At 42.6% G+C, this 16494-nt stretch overlaps 2 protein-coding genes across 2 annotated transcripts; both read left to right on the forward strand.

Annotated features, from left to right (window-relative positions):
* Positions 1–1667: 1667 nt before the first annotated feature.
* LOC310862984 (taste receptor type 1 member 3-like) lies at positions 1668–5381 on the forward strand (the record flags this gene model as incomplete). Its single annotated transcript, XM_083771106.1, has 8 exons — positions 1668–1876; positions 2067–2367; positions 2530–2886; positions 3263–3679; positions 3768–3860; positions 4077–4197; positions 4300–4670; positions 4758–5381. 8 exons carry the CDS (start codon positions 1668–1670, stop codon positions 5379–5381), a joined length of 2493 nt encoding a protein of 830 aa, XP_083627232.1.
* Positions 5382–9553: 4172 nt separating this feature from the next.
* On the forward strand, positions 9554–15591 carry LOC310862985 (taste receptor type 1 member 3-like; the record flags this gene model as incomplete). Its single annotated transcript, XM_083771107.1, has 9 exons — positions 9554–9681; positions 9864–10070; positions 10407–10707; positions 11126–11482; positions 12880–13290; positions 13563–13775; positions 13959–14079; positions 14494–14864; positions 14947–15591. The coding sequence occupies 9 exons, from the start codon at positions 9554–9556 to the stop codon at positions 15559–15561; spliced, it is 2724 nt and encodes a 907-aa protein (XP_083627233.1). The 3' UTR covers positions 15562–15591.
* Between the last annotated feature and the right edge of the window lie 903 nt (positions 15592–16494).

Here is a 16494-nt window from a genome sequence, read left to right on the forward strand (position 1 = left end):
TTTTCGTTTACTTTTTGTCTTTTTTCTTTCCGTATTGTCTTGTCAGTTGTGTATGTTTTTTCCTTCAATAAAAATTAAGTGAAAAAAAAAAAAAAAAACACAGAAGTAGATGGTCGTTTGGGGGTTACTATTCCGTCAGCTAATACTTAATCTCTCAAAACAGATTAAAGGAAAATTGTGTTTCTGAACTAACTCTTTGCCTTTGTTTTTCAAGGTATTTTTAAAGATTTCTTTTGGGAGGGCTTTTTCTGCCTTTATTGGATAGCGTACACTAGTATGGTGACAGGAAATGAGGAGAGAAATGTGGGGGTTGACACACGGCAAAGGTCGTCGGGATCGGGAGTCGAACCCACGACACGCTGTCAGGCTGGCTTATAGCAGCCTAGGTGCCTGGACCGCTACACTAGCAGCCCGGGCCTTTCAAGGTATTTTTAATCACTTTGGAAAAGATCAATCACATTTAATGTAAAGCTTGCAACTTTGGAGTAGATATAGAAAGCTAGTGATTCAGCAATGCATCGTGATTCGGCCGTGCACGATTCTGCATCGATGCAGCAACGTGACAGAATTGATAATCGAAGTCTAAATATAATTATAATATGTCATTATAATATAACTATAATACTTTATATATATAATACCAGTAAGACGCCCCGAGGGCGAGAAGTGACCAAGGTCGCGCTGAAACAACAGAGCTTCTTAATACGGCACAGTTGAGAAGCAGGTGGTTAACTATTATTCTGGTGTCAGTGAGGTAGACGTAGAGTTGATGGCCGGCTCCATATGCAGATCTAGTATGTCCTACCATGTATGGCTATCCAGGGTTTGATGAGGTCAGTGTCGTGATCTTCATATATGGAGATCCAGGTGATGATATTCAGCTCCACATATGGAGATACATGTGTTGTACCAACTTGGTTCATTTGCAAACATGAGTCGTGTCGCGGCAACCACACTGACTGTCACAATATGGCCATATATTGACATTCCTATATATGGGCTTAATATTGATATTTATTGACAGGTATGGCCAAGGTTCATGGTCATATACTGTATAGCGTGTCTTGAGTGTAAAGGGTTTGATGATGTCAGATCGACAAACCTGGTTCTGCATACTGTACGTTCAGTCAATGAGTTACCTCAATACCTCAATTGACTTTGTTTATTCAAATATATTTCAAAATCATGGCAATATAATTGATTGATGTCCAGTCATAAAATATGTTTAAAAACCTAGAAGGTAAAGATGTAGTGGCAATACAAGTAAGTCTGATATTTGTACTGATCTTTCCTCTCTCTGACATCATCAGCCATGTACTTTCAATAAATCATTAGTCAAATGAACATCACAGGTGCATACAGTACAGTATGTTCACATGTTACAGTAGCTGGTACAGTGCTTTGGGTGTGGAGGCAGTACTGTGTACTATCATTTGTATTCATGACCATCAATCAACTGGAAAGAAAGAGCAGACGGACAGACAGACCCCTCTTCGTCAAGTCACTTTGGGGCTTTAAATTAAGGTGAGTTTCAAAGTGAGCCGTTTGGTATCACCACTGATAATTGCAAATGATTGTTAGAACCCAATTTGTTGAGTCTTGTTTGCTCTCTGACTCTCTAGGTTTTCATTCTCCCTCGATCCTCAGTGTACCCCCTGATAGGAAGAATGGCTGCTGCTACACACATTAAACTGTTGGCTCTGTGCTACGCGCTTGGACTCGCTGGCTGTCCAAGTTCACCTGCATGGTTCCAGAACATCTCTACCAATCTCTTCAATATGTCCGGGGACATTTCGCTTGGTGGACTCTTCCCAATCAACATGCTCACCAGCAATCCGAGTGAGAGGACGGAGCCTCAAAACATCAGCTGTAACAGGTACGACATTAAGTTATTTTGACTAATTCATGTACAGTATTTTGGCTTTCAATTATAGAGATAAAAAAACCGAATAGGATTGTTTATTCCACGTTTTAGAGCAACATGGGATTCATTGTGGATTTGTGGCCAATGGACACATACAACTTGAATTATCTGGTTTTCACTTCCTGTGCTTAAATTGGTGCAGAATATTTGAGCAAGGACTGGCTCTGGCTCTGGTGATGAAATACACAGTGGATGAGATCAATGCCGACCCGACGCTGCTCCCGGGCCTCAAACTGGGCTTTGAAACCTTCGACACGTGCAATCATCCTGCTGTACTTGTAGAATCGACCCTCTTCCTGCTAACGGGAGATACTACAGAGGAACTGACTGTTAAGTGCAACTACACTGATTATCAGACTCGAGTGGCGGCTATCATTGGTCCCAGCAATTCAGATATGGTCTCAGCCGTAGGACAACTATTAGGATTCTTTCTCATGCCGACGGTTGGTTTATTCACTTTTCGAACAGCTACAATAAGAAATAGCAGTGTGCTCAATAAAACAAAATTGCAGACTAATGCCAGTCAAGGATTCTATTCTAAGCAGCAGACATACTGTAGGAATTACACCACAATTCAAATTCCAACAGCTTTTCTATGTCCTCAGATCAGTTACCGTGCCACCAGTGACAAATTCAGTGACCAGTTCCTCTATCCCTCCTTCTTACGCACCGTGCCCACTGACAAGTGGCACGCAGAGGCTATTGTTCACCTCATGGTGGAGTTTGAGTGGAAATGGGTGGCGGTGGTTGCCAGTGATGATGAGTATGGGCGCGACGCCCAGCATGACATCTCCGCCATGGCAGATAGCAGGTCCATCTGCGTGGCCTTCGAGGGTTTGATCCCCATGTACACTGGCACTCAACACATGATCGGTAAAATCCTGGACACCATCACAAGGTCCAAAGTCAAAGTCGTGGTGGTCTTTGCCACTGCAGCCACAGCTGAGCCCTTCTTCATAGAGGTAGGCATGAAAACAATAAATGACAAACAAACAAGAACACCTTCCTGTATCATCATATAACAAATACCGTAGCATTGTTTGCTTGTAGATCTATATTATATATTAAAAAAAAATAAACTTTCTTAAAAGAAATTGGTTGAAAGTGGTTAAAGATCAAATAGTAAAATGCACATCTTTAAAGCTAGTAATCTGCATATTTTATGTCCATTGTCTTCAAACCACTGCAGATGTGATGATGCCAGTTATTATATTGTATTACTAATCTACCATACAGATTGTAATAAAATAAAAACTTTGTGATAAAAAATAAGGCCAGGATTGTAGCATCCCCCAGAGAGTTGTGAGGACAATAGTAATCTGATTTTGCGGTGATCAGGTTATCAGGAGGAATTTTACTGGTGTGTGGATTGCCAGTGCAGCTTGGGCCCTCCACCCTCATGTGACGACCCTCCCCAACATTCACAAAATAGGTACCATTATTGGATTTACAGAGAAGACCCAGACCCTGGGCCTTCTTGCCAGCTACACCCAGGAGCTGTTCACCCGCATACAAGAAGAAAAACGTCCCCCTCCAGCCCCAGAGTCAGCACCAACCTTCCCCAGGCATCCCTGCCCACAGTGTTGGAGCTTGTCACCTGACAACATTAGCATGGTGACAGAGCCACTGATACAACACCAAGCATTTGGTGTGTATGCTGCCATCTACAGTGTGGCACAGGCGTTGCACATAATGCTGAAATGCACCGCCACCAACTGTGTGTGGAGCCCTGAAAGCAAAATCTACCCATGGCAGGTATGTTCTTGAATTACTTCACAGCTGAACCCCCAGAAATTACAGCAGATATAATTATATAATCTAGAACAAATCTCTGTCTGGGCAGCTTTTGGAGGTGATAAAGAACGTCTCCGTAGAGCTGAATGGGACAAGTATCACATTTGACAAGGGCGGCAACCCAAACATAGGATACAACATTGTACACTGGATGTGGCGGGAGAACAAAAGTGTACATTTCAAAGAAGTCGGGGCCTATTATCAGACTTTTTCCATCAACAGAACTCTCATAAAATGGCACACAGAAAAGGTAAATGTTGTGATTCAGAGAGCACATTTCCAATGGATAAAGCATTATATTTATGCTATACACAAACCTATAAGACCACAATGGAAGTGATTTACTTTACCACTGCAGGTCCCTGTGTCTACGTGTTCAGATGAATGTAAGAGCGGTCAAGTAAAACGTGTTAAAGGCTTCCATTCTTGCTGTTTTGACTGTATTGACTGTTTAGAGGGAACATACCGAGCAAAACGTGGTAAGAAGAAACTATCAGTAATGTCATGTAAACTATATTTTCTTTTTAACTGTACCGTTCCCATAGCCTCATGTTGTCTTAATCCTCTGTGCTGACTTACAGAAGACAACAAGTGCACTCCGTGCCCTCAGGGCCAGTGGTCCCACTTCCGTAGTAACAAATGCACTGAGCCTACCTTTGATATCTTATCCTGGGAGCAGCCCGAGTCTGTGGCATTGATGGTGGCTGGGGCCACGCTGCTGGTGTGTCAGGGGTCAGTGGGGGTCCTGTTCCTGAAGAACAGAGGGACTCCACTGGTGAGTGCCTCTGGAGGAGTCCTGAGTGGAGTGACTCTGCTCAGCCTGATGGGAGGTTGTCTCAGCCTGCTGCTCTTCCTGGGACGTCCAGGGGACCTGGTGTGTCGTCTGCAACTGACGCTCACCTCCATCTTTCACACAGCGGCCCTCTCCGTCATCTTGGCTGTCTCTCTACAGGTCAGGAACCATGTCATGATGATAGCGTAAAGCAAATCAAGTGCATTAGAAAATATATATTTGACTGCTGTTAATATTTTTCCACAGATATTTTATGTGACAGAGTTCCCCCAGAAAGCAGCCTCTCACCTGGATACAATAAGGGGTCGTGGAGGCTGGCTGATTGTTCTGGTGTGCTGTAGTGTGCAGGCAGGGATCTGTGGCTGGTACATACAGACTGGACCCTCATTCTCAGAGCACCTGGCCAAAATGAATATAAACTTTTTAAAAGCATTTCTCTCTTGCACAGAAGAGCCTACGTTTTGCTTTTACCTATTACACGGATGTAATGTTTTGTTGTCTCTAATATCATTCATGTGCACCTTCATGGCAGTGCAACCGGTCCGACAGTACAACCTAGCCAGGGACATCACCTTCTCCACCCTCATCTACTGTGTGATATGGGTCACTTTCATCCCCATCGCCCCTGTCAGATCTCACCGGTTAAAGCATGTTATCTACATGTCTTTCAGTCTGGTGAGCAACCTGGGGTTAATGGCAGCCTACTTCTTCCCAAAATGCTACATGCTGTTGAAGAAACCTGATCAGAATACTTTGGAGCACTTCCGCACCTTCCTAGAGGGGGCGCCACCAACCCCCCAGGCGGACGTGCCACAGCCGAGACTAGAGGTAGACAAACAACCAGGGTTAAGCACAGAGACACAACACTAGTGACCAACCACCACTATGCTCTTTCATGTATATCATGCTACATGGGATACCAAAAGTAAACCACACAAATTAATTTAGTAACAGTAGAGTTAGTCTTATCTTACTGTATTCCTAAAGATATCCTCAAATTTAACTGGTCATTCAAACATTATCACCTTTTCAACTTCTTTCCATTCGTCCATTGCATATTTTATTTTTTAAACTGACATAATACATAATACAATGAATGGAGTAGCATTAGTAATAGAAATATTTGCTTTAGTTGTTTTTGGTTTAGTTAGTGAACATTCTGTTGGGAAGTGGATTTTCGTAAAGAAGACAAAACCAAACTAACTCACTGATGGTTCTAACATAAATCATTCCAACAATAGGGCTTGGCCATAGTGTCAATGTAGAACATTGAGTGCAGAACACAGCAAGGCTGATTGCCTGCCATTTACATTTACGTCTTACAGACAATCTGCCCTGTTGATTACAGGTGTTTGTGACTGTGCAGATCAACAAGCTCACAATACCTTGTGTATGTGACATATTATAGGCTTGTACATCTGCCATTTACAAGTATGACACCATTGTTTGGTGTAACATTAAGCATTACAGTAAGAGTTGCATTGGCACGCCAAGCTGAGTTTATCTTCAGCGACACCAAACCACACCCTACGTTTCTTCACTAGTCCAATCCAGAAGAACACAGTTTGCCGGCCACTGCTACATATTCCCTTCTTCTCTGGAGTCCTGCCTCAAACATAGACTGTAAAAAATATGGACAAAGCGTTCCCCGGGTCTAACATGAACGTAAAATGAAGCCTGTCAGTCCTTGAATTGTAAGTCGCCATTTTCTAGATCCGTTTGGGCCCAGCTGGCCCATTGGCTGACCCAGACAACGAGGACGAGGCGGGACTTCCCCCCTTCTTCTTAGTTGGTTTTTATTTTGACTCGAGTGGGTGGGGAATCCCGATCATAGACTGTAACGGTAGCCACGCCCCTCAGAACATGCGCGACTTTATGGTAATTTCTTTTATAAATGGGACCATAATTTTCCCAAAAGAATATTATGACATTAGAAATTAGACTTTAAACTAGTGACTGGAAGCAAAAAGTATTCATGACCATGTTTATTAAGGTAATACAGTAGGTGAAGTTGGGCCCAAATACATGGACTTCTATGGGGCTATGGGTTTTTTTGGGCCCAATGACAGCGCCACAACAGGCCATTATATGAACTTTCAGAAAATCCCGATTTCCTTGTGGCTTCACAAAATATCTGTCTGACTGCCCCCCTGGCCTCAAAGCAGACCAGAGGTAGAAAACTGTCCTTCCCTGATGTCATCGCTAGGGACACAAGCAGGAACTGGGGATGGCAATGAAGGACCGGAAAGTCTGGCGTGGCATTGTGAAATCTATGATCTCGACTGTGGTCGAAAAATGATTATATACATTAATTCAATACATTTGACAATTCCTGAAAACCTTCCTCAAAAATAAATGTGAAAGATTATATTGAATCTACCAACTGCATGATTTATAAGAAAGTAAATAAATGAACGCTAACGGTAGACAAACTGTTTCTTAAAGTTTCTAACACAATCTTATGTGTTTCTGATCAACACCACCCTCCTGTAATCTATTTTATTCACCAAAGCCATCAAGGAAGAAAATTAGGCACAAGTTAACAAAGCATAAATATTATATTAGACCTCTATGCATTTGTCCCTTTCAAACATGTTTGTGCAGTTACTGTACGTGTTGTTTCCTCAACCCCCTTGTCTGACATCACTGTGATAATACTGGGTATTTTCCACATGTGTGGATTACATGTGTATTTGTATGTGCAACAAAAGGGGCCAACAACAGGAAATATGCATATATTTACTTAGGCAAAAACCTTAGGAGAAAAGGAAACGCAACTATTTGCTTGCACGAGTGGACAATATGTCATGCATAGCAGCATAGCATACATGCAAAATCCTAGACATTCATCAGGTTGATGAACCCAATGAAGACCTTTTGGGTCGAAACGTGGTTCGTTTAATAAATACACTACTGGGAGCGGATGGTGTGCGGATCATTTTATCCAGCACCCATCTAGAATTCACTAGAATGTGTGTGTGCATCATCCTTGAACAGACAACTCCTCTTTAAGAGTGTTAGAACTAAAAGGAGTAATAGTATTGTAATGAGATGTCCACAACCAACATTTAAAAACATTACAATTTAGGCATTTAGCAGACGCTCTTAATCCTCTTAATTACATTAAGCAAGAACAAAAAGCATGGAAATACATCACATACATAAAAAAAGTAGTTATCATAAATCATACATAAGCTAAGAACATAACAGTGGAATATCTATATAATGAAACTATGCATGTATACTTTATAGTGCTATGTCTACATAAAATGCTATAAGTCATACATAAATGTTATCTAAGTCTACATAATGTAGAGGTTATGTTATAGAGGTTCCTGGCTGTTGGGACAGACATTACCAAGGCGTTGTCTACGGAAATAGTCAGCTCCCACATGGGGCAGGACTTACTGTAGCTGGGAAGAAGAGAAGCTCAGTCTTGTCTGGGTTCAGCTTGAGGTGGTTAGAAGACATCCACTGTGAGATGTCAGCCAGGCAAGCAGTGATGCACTCTTCTACCTGAGTAGCGAAGGATAGAAACAGTTGTGTGTCATCGGCATAGCAGTGATAGGATAGATTGTGATCAGTGATTATAGTGCCCAGAGATTCAGGGCTCCATCTCGCACCAGGAGCCCTATTTCCATAATTTGGGCATTGTCTAAGAGGCGTTCACCCATAAAAAATGCTATCTTGTGCCACCACCTAAATCCTTAAAACACCTCCGCTACCCATTACATAATGCATAGGTGTGGTTTGGGCGTTACGCAACTTAAACCAATCAGTGTCCCAGGTGCCATTGCCTTTAAGAGATCTATTATCAATAATCCATTATGAGTGGGAAGCAGCCTGGGCAGCATGTAGTGCTTCATTGTTCGAAATCAAGCATGTTCCCTCAAAAGGACATGGATAGGCCATGGATAGGCCTATACACAATATGTCATGTTGGATGTGTTGTCATGCTGTATTGTGTTTGTAAACCTTATCATCAATCATAACTTTTAACAGCGTTTATTCATTGTTGAGTTTTCAGAGATGCACTTATTATTGAATGTGTTTATTGAGATAAGTGTGAAGCATTTAATACTCCTCTGAGGGGTGGAGAGTGAGACAGAGAGTGAGACAGGTTTTGTCCCTGGGATTGGTTTGGGGTGCTGTGCTCCACTACCAGTGTTGGCAGATTGTTTTTTTTTTATTAGATTTTGGCTTGTCTGCCTTTATTGATAGTATCATGTGAAGATAGACAGGAAAGAGGGAGAGAGAGAAGGGGAGAGACATGCAGCAAAGGTCATCATGAACGGGAATCAAACATGCGGTGCGCTGTCAGGCCAAAGCCTATGTGGCATTTGCCTGGACCACTTGGCTAGCGGGCGCCATGTTGGCAGATTGTACAAGAGAAATAAGCAACTAGGTATATAAGAACAAGCCCAAAAGAAGCGAACAGGCCACATGAGCATCAGAGAATAGACAAAAAAAGACGATCTCACAATGTGTCGGGAAACGCAGGAATGTTTGAGAACCACTGGGTTAAACAACAAGAAAGCAGGCCCAAATAAGCAACTGCACCAGAAAAAACACAACCCAGAACTACAAATATTTACAAGCGAGCAGACATGGCAACACTGTCCCCTACTCACCTAAGAAGTGACAAATGTGAGGTTTGCTGTGATAATAAGCCAGTGCAAATCAGGTGACTGAATGATTTGCTCATCTCCACTGACCAATAGTTAAACCCAAGCGACTTAAAGAGAAAACCACAACCAAATGTCAGGTAAATTCTCCGGAAAGACTGACACCACCTGTAAAATAAGAGCTACATACAAAACTCATCCTCACTCCTAATTCCTACCAAGAAAATATAACATAAAATGTGGAATGTGTCATTTAAATGTATAGTTGCAATGATTTAATTGTACAGATTATTAAAAAAGATTGAATGGAGTTGGAAGTTTATTTCCAGTTAATTTATGTAAATATGATCCAATAGCAGTTGTTCCATGTTCACACGAGATCTGTGGTAAAGGCATTTTGTGTCACACATTCTTGGTATGCATCCCTGTGTAAATAAGCCTGCGTCCACCACACAATTCATCACAAACACGCAGACAGAAGGCACAGGTTACAGGAGGACAGTGAGGGGAGCGGCCCACTACATCAAGGACTTTGGAGCTTACTGGTGAGCGACAGTGATCCATCATCTAAGCTCAGGTATGACTCCAATTATCCCTTCATCGCCAGTGTCCTCCTGCTTAGAGGAGCGGCTATACGGTATACCGATTGGTCCTGCTTTTCAAGTGCTCTTTTAAACAATAATAATCCATCTGATCCCTGTCCTTGCTTCTTGCGTCTCATCTTCAGCATGGCAACATCAGCTGTCAAACGGTTGCTTCTGTGCTTGACGTTTGGACTCACCGGCTGTCAGAGTTCACCTGAATGGTTTCAGAACATCTCGACCAATATCTTCAGTTTGCCGGGGGATATTATGCTTGGAGGTCTCTTCCCTATCCGCCAGGCCACCGCCAGCATGGGTCCAAGAGTGGAGCCTAAAGATATCCCTTGTGACAGGTAATATCATAGTCGTAGCAGTGAAGATGATATTTTGCTTTCTGTTTTTTAAACTTGTCACAATACATCATAGTTTTTCTCAAGATTAGGGCTTCCAACTATCGATTCAACTATGAATTATGTTTCAGATTCTGATAAACACAACGCAGCAACAACGCAACGCTTTGAATAGTTTATGATCAATGAAATCGATTAGTCTGATTAACCGCTTCAACCCTGTTATACATTGTCATACAATAGTGTCGGGTGAAAACAGTATTTGTATACAGTGCTTTTAACCATTGTCATGTAACTGTGTGTGCTCCTAATTTCTCTGCTCTGCCTGCGGCCCAACAGTCTGGATGCTTATGGACTGGGTCGGGCTCTTGTGATGAAATACGCAGTGGATGAGATCAACGCCGACCAGATGCTTCTCCCGGGCATCAAACTTGGTTATGAAATCTTAGACACGTGCAAAGAAACGGCTAACATTTTGAAGCCCACTCTCCTCTTCCTCACCGAGAAAGCCACCGAGGAGTTGGCCGTCACTTGCAATTATACCGATTATGAGCCCAGGGTGGTAGCTGTAATCGGCCCTTCCAGCTCAGACCTGGTTGCAGTTGTGGGGAAACTTCTGGGATTCTTTCTGATGCCAATGGTATGTTCATACTGTAAATACATACCAGGCAATACACAACAGAAACAAGAAGATACTTTTGATAGTCAAATACAAGCGCTTAATTATAAAACTCATATGGCGGAGTCAGGTTTAAAATGCATCTCCGCTTTTCTTTTTTCATGCTTTTTTCCATGTCGTATCTATTCATAATTTGCATCACAGTACCACCATTTTAAGCTGCACTTTAACCTGTTAAACCGTACATACCTCGTTGACCGGGGTACCCCAGGTGTCTATAATTGGCCCTCGCAGCATGTTTCTAACACGTTGTGTACTTGTAGATCTTACATTCTTGCTGAACGAAAGCTCCTGTACTTTTGCCAAATGTTCATGTACTATTATGATGTCCCGGAAAGGGACGCAAGGATTCACGTGATTAATATTGTTCTGTCTTTAGATCAGCTATGGTGCCACCAGTGAACAGTTCAGCAACAAGAAGCTCTATCCCTCCTTCCTGCGGACGGTGCCCAGTGACAAAGGCCTGGCTGTCGCCATGGTACACCTGCTAAAGGAGTTTAAGTGGAACTGGGTGGCAGTGGTGGGGAGCGAGGGTACATATGGACGCCATGGCAAACAGATGTTCTCCCAGGTAGCACAAGATATGTCCATCTGTGTGGCTTACGAGGGAATAATACCAGTGTATGATGATCCTGTGACAGGGGTGAACACCATCCTGGACAAGATCCAAGCAAACAGTGTGCGAGTGGTGGTGCTCTTTAGCACCTCTACAGCAACTAAGATCTTCTTCAAAGAGGTTAGTGAAACGGAGCACTGTGGTTATGCCCGTAATAATGTTTTGAACAAATGTCAAACCCATTGAACAATTCACTGATTTGAGCCAGTTTTTGCTTATAATAATTTTGATGTGGGGTGCCCCAGTGGCTCAGCTGGCTGGTAATGTCCTAACAGTTTTTTGAAGAACATATGTTGTTGCTATATCTTCTCGTTTTTTATGTCAAGTACCCAAAATAAATATACTGTATATAAAGATCTGTTGTTCCAGGGACCTCCAGAAGCAAATATTTGAATTAAAAATGTTCACTTTAAATTTAAATAGGCGAACACTTCAGGGGACCAAGTAAAGAAGTAAATGAAGTATAGGATTTTAGTAGTTAGTCTGTCTAGCATCAAATGTTGGATGAGTGAGAACTTTCTCAAGCTAAATGAGGATAAGACAGAAGTTCTCATAATCGGTTCTAGTGAGCAGAAATAATCAATAATAAGCAGACTTGGCAACCTGACTGTAGAAAGTAACAGTACAGTAAAGAACCTGGGGGTTATTATTGATTCTGAATTGAATTTTAATTCACACATTAATCATGTTACCAAGATTGCCTTTTTTCACCTTAGAAATATTGCACGAATCAGAGCCTATTTGTCCTTGGACGATGCAAAAACGCTAATCCACGCCTTTGTTTTTTCTCGGCTTGATTACTGCAATGCACTTTTTTCAGAACTGCCTAAGAAAACAACTGACAGATTACAACTTGTCCAAAATGCAGCAGCCAGAATTTTTACTTTTAACTAGAACTAAGATGAGAGAACATATTACTCCAGTTTTGGCATCACTGCACTGGCTTCCGGTTGTTTTTAGGATTGATTTTAAAATTATTTTACTTGTCTATAAAGCTCTCAATGGTCTCGCACCTTCCTACCTACATGACTGCCTGCCTAAATATGTCCCAAACCGCCCCCTAAGGTCTTCCACTGCTGGCCTGCTCGCTTTGCCTAAAAGAAATGGCAACTAAAAAATACGGGGAAGCAGCTTTTTGCTTCTACGGGCCGTCGGCATGGAACAAGCTCCCACTGTACCTTCGTCAGGCAGCCTCTGTAGACATTTTTAAAGCTCAGCTCAAGACCCACTTCTACAACATTGCTTTTAATTGATCTTTTATTTTTTTGTTATTCATGTCCTCACTGTATTGCATTACTGCTTGTTTTTTTAATGTTGTTGCCTTGCTTTTCTTTTATTCTCCATTGTTCTGTAAAGCACAAAGCTGCATTTCATGTCATGAAAGGTGCTATACAAATAAAGTTTTATTATTATTATTATTATTATTATTATTATTAGTAATAAAATTATTGTATTTAATTGTATTAGTTAACACAAACTATATACATTTGCATTTAATTTGTATCTTTAACTATTAGGTTATTAGGAGGAATTTGACTGGTGTGTGGATTGCCAGTACAGCTTGGGCAGTCGCTGATCATGTGAGCACCATCCCCGATATTCACAAAGTGGGCACAATCATTGGATTCACAGACAATAACCAACCCCTACACTTGCTAAACAGCTACACCCTGGAGCTTTTCACTAAAATAAGCGAGGAGAAGAAGATGCCTGGCCCTGCTTCTGCGTCACCGTTCCATGATCCCTGCCCACAGTGCTGGAGCCTGTCGCCCGCAAACATCAGCCTGGTGGAACATCGCTCAGTGCAGCTCACAGCTTTTAGCGTGTACGCTGCCGTCTACAGTGTGGCGATGGCATTGCACGCTATGCTGGGATGCAATACCGCCAGCTGTATGTGGGGTGCTGACAGGGAGATGAGGCCCTGGAAGGTGAGTTTATAACTGAACTGAAAATACAGTACTTAACTACAATTAACCTAGAATTTCTATTTTGGGCAAGTTATCATATAGGCAATTTCTTTTATATGATAATTTTTTTTTAGAAAAAATAAATACAATATACATTTTTTAAAAGGTTTTCATTCTCAGAAAATGGCAAAACATTTCTAAAGTAGCTGATCTACAAGTTTAGAACGTGTATCATTGTGGTAAACATTATTATTTACGTCTTCATTCGTGTTTTTTAATAAAATCTTTTGCAGTTGTTAAAAGCATTTAAAAAGGCTTCCTCCGCGAATGGAACAATAGACATTAAGAGAACAGTGTTTGACAAAAACGGTAACCCAGACATCGGATACAAGATGGTGGAATGGGTCTGGACAAACGGTACTTTGGATTTCATAGATGTGGGAACCTTCCACAAGACCCTGTCTGTAAACCATACCCTTTTCAAATGGCACACTCCAAATTCAGAGGTAAAATATATGTCTTATATTCTAAACAATTCAACGTAAAGCAAGATTTAAGATCAAATCCCATTGAAGTTTGCATAAAGCAAGATATGAGATTGCAGTGAATCCCATTGAATTGACGTTACTGGTGTGCTGTGGTTGAATATTTAATGCTACATTCTAGTTCTGTTGTCCCGACGTCCGCAGGTCCCTCTGTCCACCTGTTCAGCAGATTGCAAGCCTGGCCAGGTGCGCAGGGTGAAAGGCTTCCACTCTTGCTGTTTTGACTGCATTGACTGTATGGCAGGCACTTACCAAGCAAATAGTGGTAGGTGATTGCTTTTAGACTTTAGAGACACTTTGCAAATATAAGGAATTCTGAAGTTCTCTCAGCCTCAGGTTTCAAGTACTGTACGTCCTATATCGATGAACCAACATCAAGGCTAATTACTTTGGTGCTCCAAGTATTTTTGTCCCTAATTATAATACTATGTATTTATTTGTCTAAATAAGTCAAGCCTCTAGTAATTCTAAGTTTTCATGTCAAGTCCAACAGTCACAGAAATTGCAATTATTTTGAGTTGACTCAAGCCCTCACTCACTGCTTTGGAGAATGCCATTTTCTATTCATCTGATTTATTGTTCTCCCCCGAAATTATAGTAAATGCAAACCACATCTACCGTTTGGTGATGGTAGCTGTTTTTTCTGAGCAAATTCCCTGTCCTGCCTCCTGACTTATAGAAGACATCGACTGTACTGCGTGCCCCGAGGACCAGTGGTCCAAAATCCGCAGTACTAACTGCACTAAGCCTACCTTTGATATCTTATCCTGGGAGCAGCCCGAGTCTGTGGCATTGATGGTGGCTGGGGCCGCGCTGCTGGTGTGTCAGGGGTCAGTGGGGGTCCTGTTCCTGAAGAACAGAGGGACTCCACTGGTGAGTGCCTCTGGAGGAGTCCTGAGTGGAGTGACTCTGCTCGGCCTGATGGGAGGTTGTCTCAGCCTGCTGCTCTTCCTGGGCCACCCAGGAGACCTGGTGTGTCGTCTGCGACTGCCACTCACCTCCATCTTCCACACAGCGGCCCTCTCCGTCATCTTGGCTGTCTCTCTACAGGTCAGGAACCATGTCATGACAGGGTAAAGCAAATCAAATGCATTAGAATACATGTCTGACTGCTGTTAATCTTTTTCCACAGATATTTTATGTGACAGAGTTCCCCCAGAAAGCAGCCTCTCACCTGGATACAATAAGGGGTCGTGGAGGCTGGCTGATTGTTCTGGTGTGCTGTAGTGTGCAGGCAGGGATGTGTGGTTGGTACGTACAGACAGAACGCTCATTCTCCTTGCACATGGCCAAAATGAATATAAACTTTTTTAACGCATTTCTGTCTTGCCCAAAAGAGCAATATATGGGCCTTTATTTAATGCAAGGCCTCAATCTCGGTTTATCTCTGCTATCATTCATGTGCACCTTCATGGCAGTGAAACCGGTCCGACAGTACAACCTAGCCAGGGACATCACCTTCTCCACCCTCATCTACTGTGTGGTTTGGGTGGGTTTTATCCCCATATATACTGGTTTGGCTCCTAGGCTGAGCTCCATAGCCCATGTATCTTTCAGTCTGGGAAGTATCGTTGGTTTAGTGGCTGCCTATTACTTCCCAAAATGCCACTTGCTGTTGAAGAAACCTGAGCTCAATTCCTCAGAGCACTTCCGTGCCTTCCTTGAGGGTGCACCAGCAATACCTCAGGAGGAGACTAGCACACCTCCACCACAACCTGTATCAGAACCCCAACCAGGGCAAAACTAATGACGAGCAGTTTCTTTGTCACAATTATTCAAGAAGCCAGAACAGTCATATCGTCTCAGGTGGATATGTGTGGTGTTGTGGGGGAATTTCCTGTTGTCCACCATGTGCTTTTGTTTACACCTTTGTCTTCCCTTCTTAATTTGCCCCCCTCCTCTACCTCTAGTCTATGTCATGTGTTTGATTGTGCGTTGTGTTCACTCCTATCCGTTGACCTGTGTGCATTATGCCCTGCCCTCTGCTGAGAAAATACTGCTGGTGATAAAGCATATAATTCATTTCGCCATTAAACTATTGGGCAAGGTTGAGCCCTCACCCTAACCTCCCCCGGGGCAGACACCTAAACCTAACCGCAACCCTCTCCCGACCCGCAGCGCACCTCGGAGCATTGCTCCTTCGGAGCCACCCAGGAGACCTGGTGTGTCGTCTGCGACAGCATTGCGAGATGATAGTATGCCTCCCGAGGGGGAGTCATACTTCGGTTAGATTAGATTTAGCATTGGTTAGACATAGCATTGGTCCGACTCGATTAAGGTTGGTGAGGGGTGCGTTAAAACGACCCGGATTGAGGTCAAATATTTATTTTTTACTGCATGCAGTTTGATGATTTCTCTCTTTTTTGTCAAAATATTCACAATGGAGAACCCAGAGTGAAAAATAAAGAATATGCCTGAATAGGTTCAGCGTGTCTGTTATTGTGTGGGTGGCAAAATCAGCTACTTTACCAGGTAATGTAGAAAGTGTCTCCAGAAATCCTCCTCGTATGCGTGCAGCAGGCAGTGAAGGTGGCCTCTAGTGGCAGTTAGGTGCAAGACATCACGTTTACAACGCAGGTTGGCAGCAGAGGAGCCCGCGGAAAGCAAATAACAAAGTAGGGTGCTAGCACTAGCACTACATTTCTTACTCCAAAAATGCCAGAACAGAGCACATACTGTG

Source organism: Protomyctophum parallelum (genome assembly GCF_964188405.1).
Source record: "Protomyctophum parallelum genome assembly, chromosome: 8".
Lineage (NCBI taxonomy): Eukaryota > Metazoa > Chordata > Actinopteri > Myctophiformes > Myctophidae > Protomyctophum > Protomyctophum parallelum.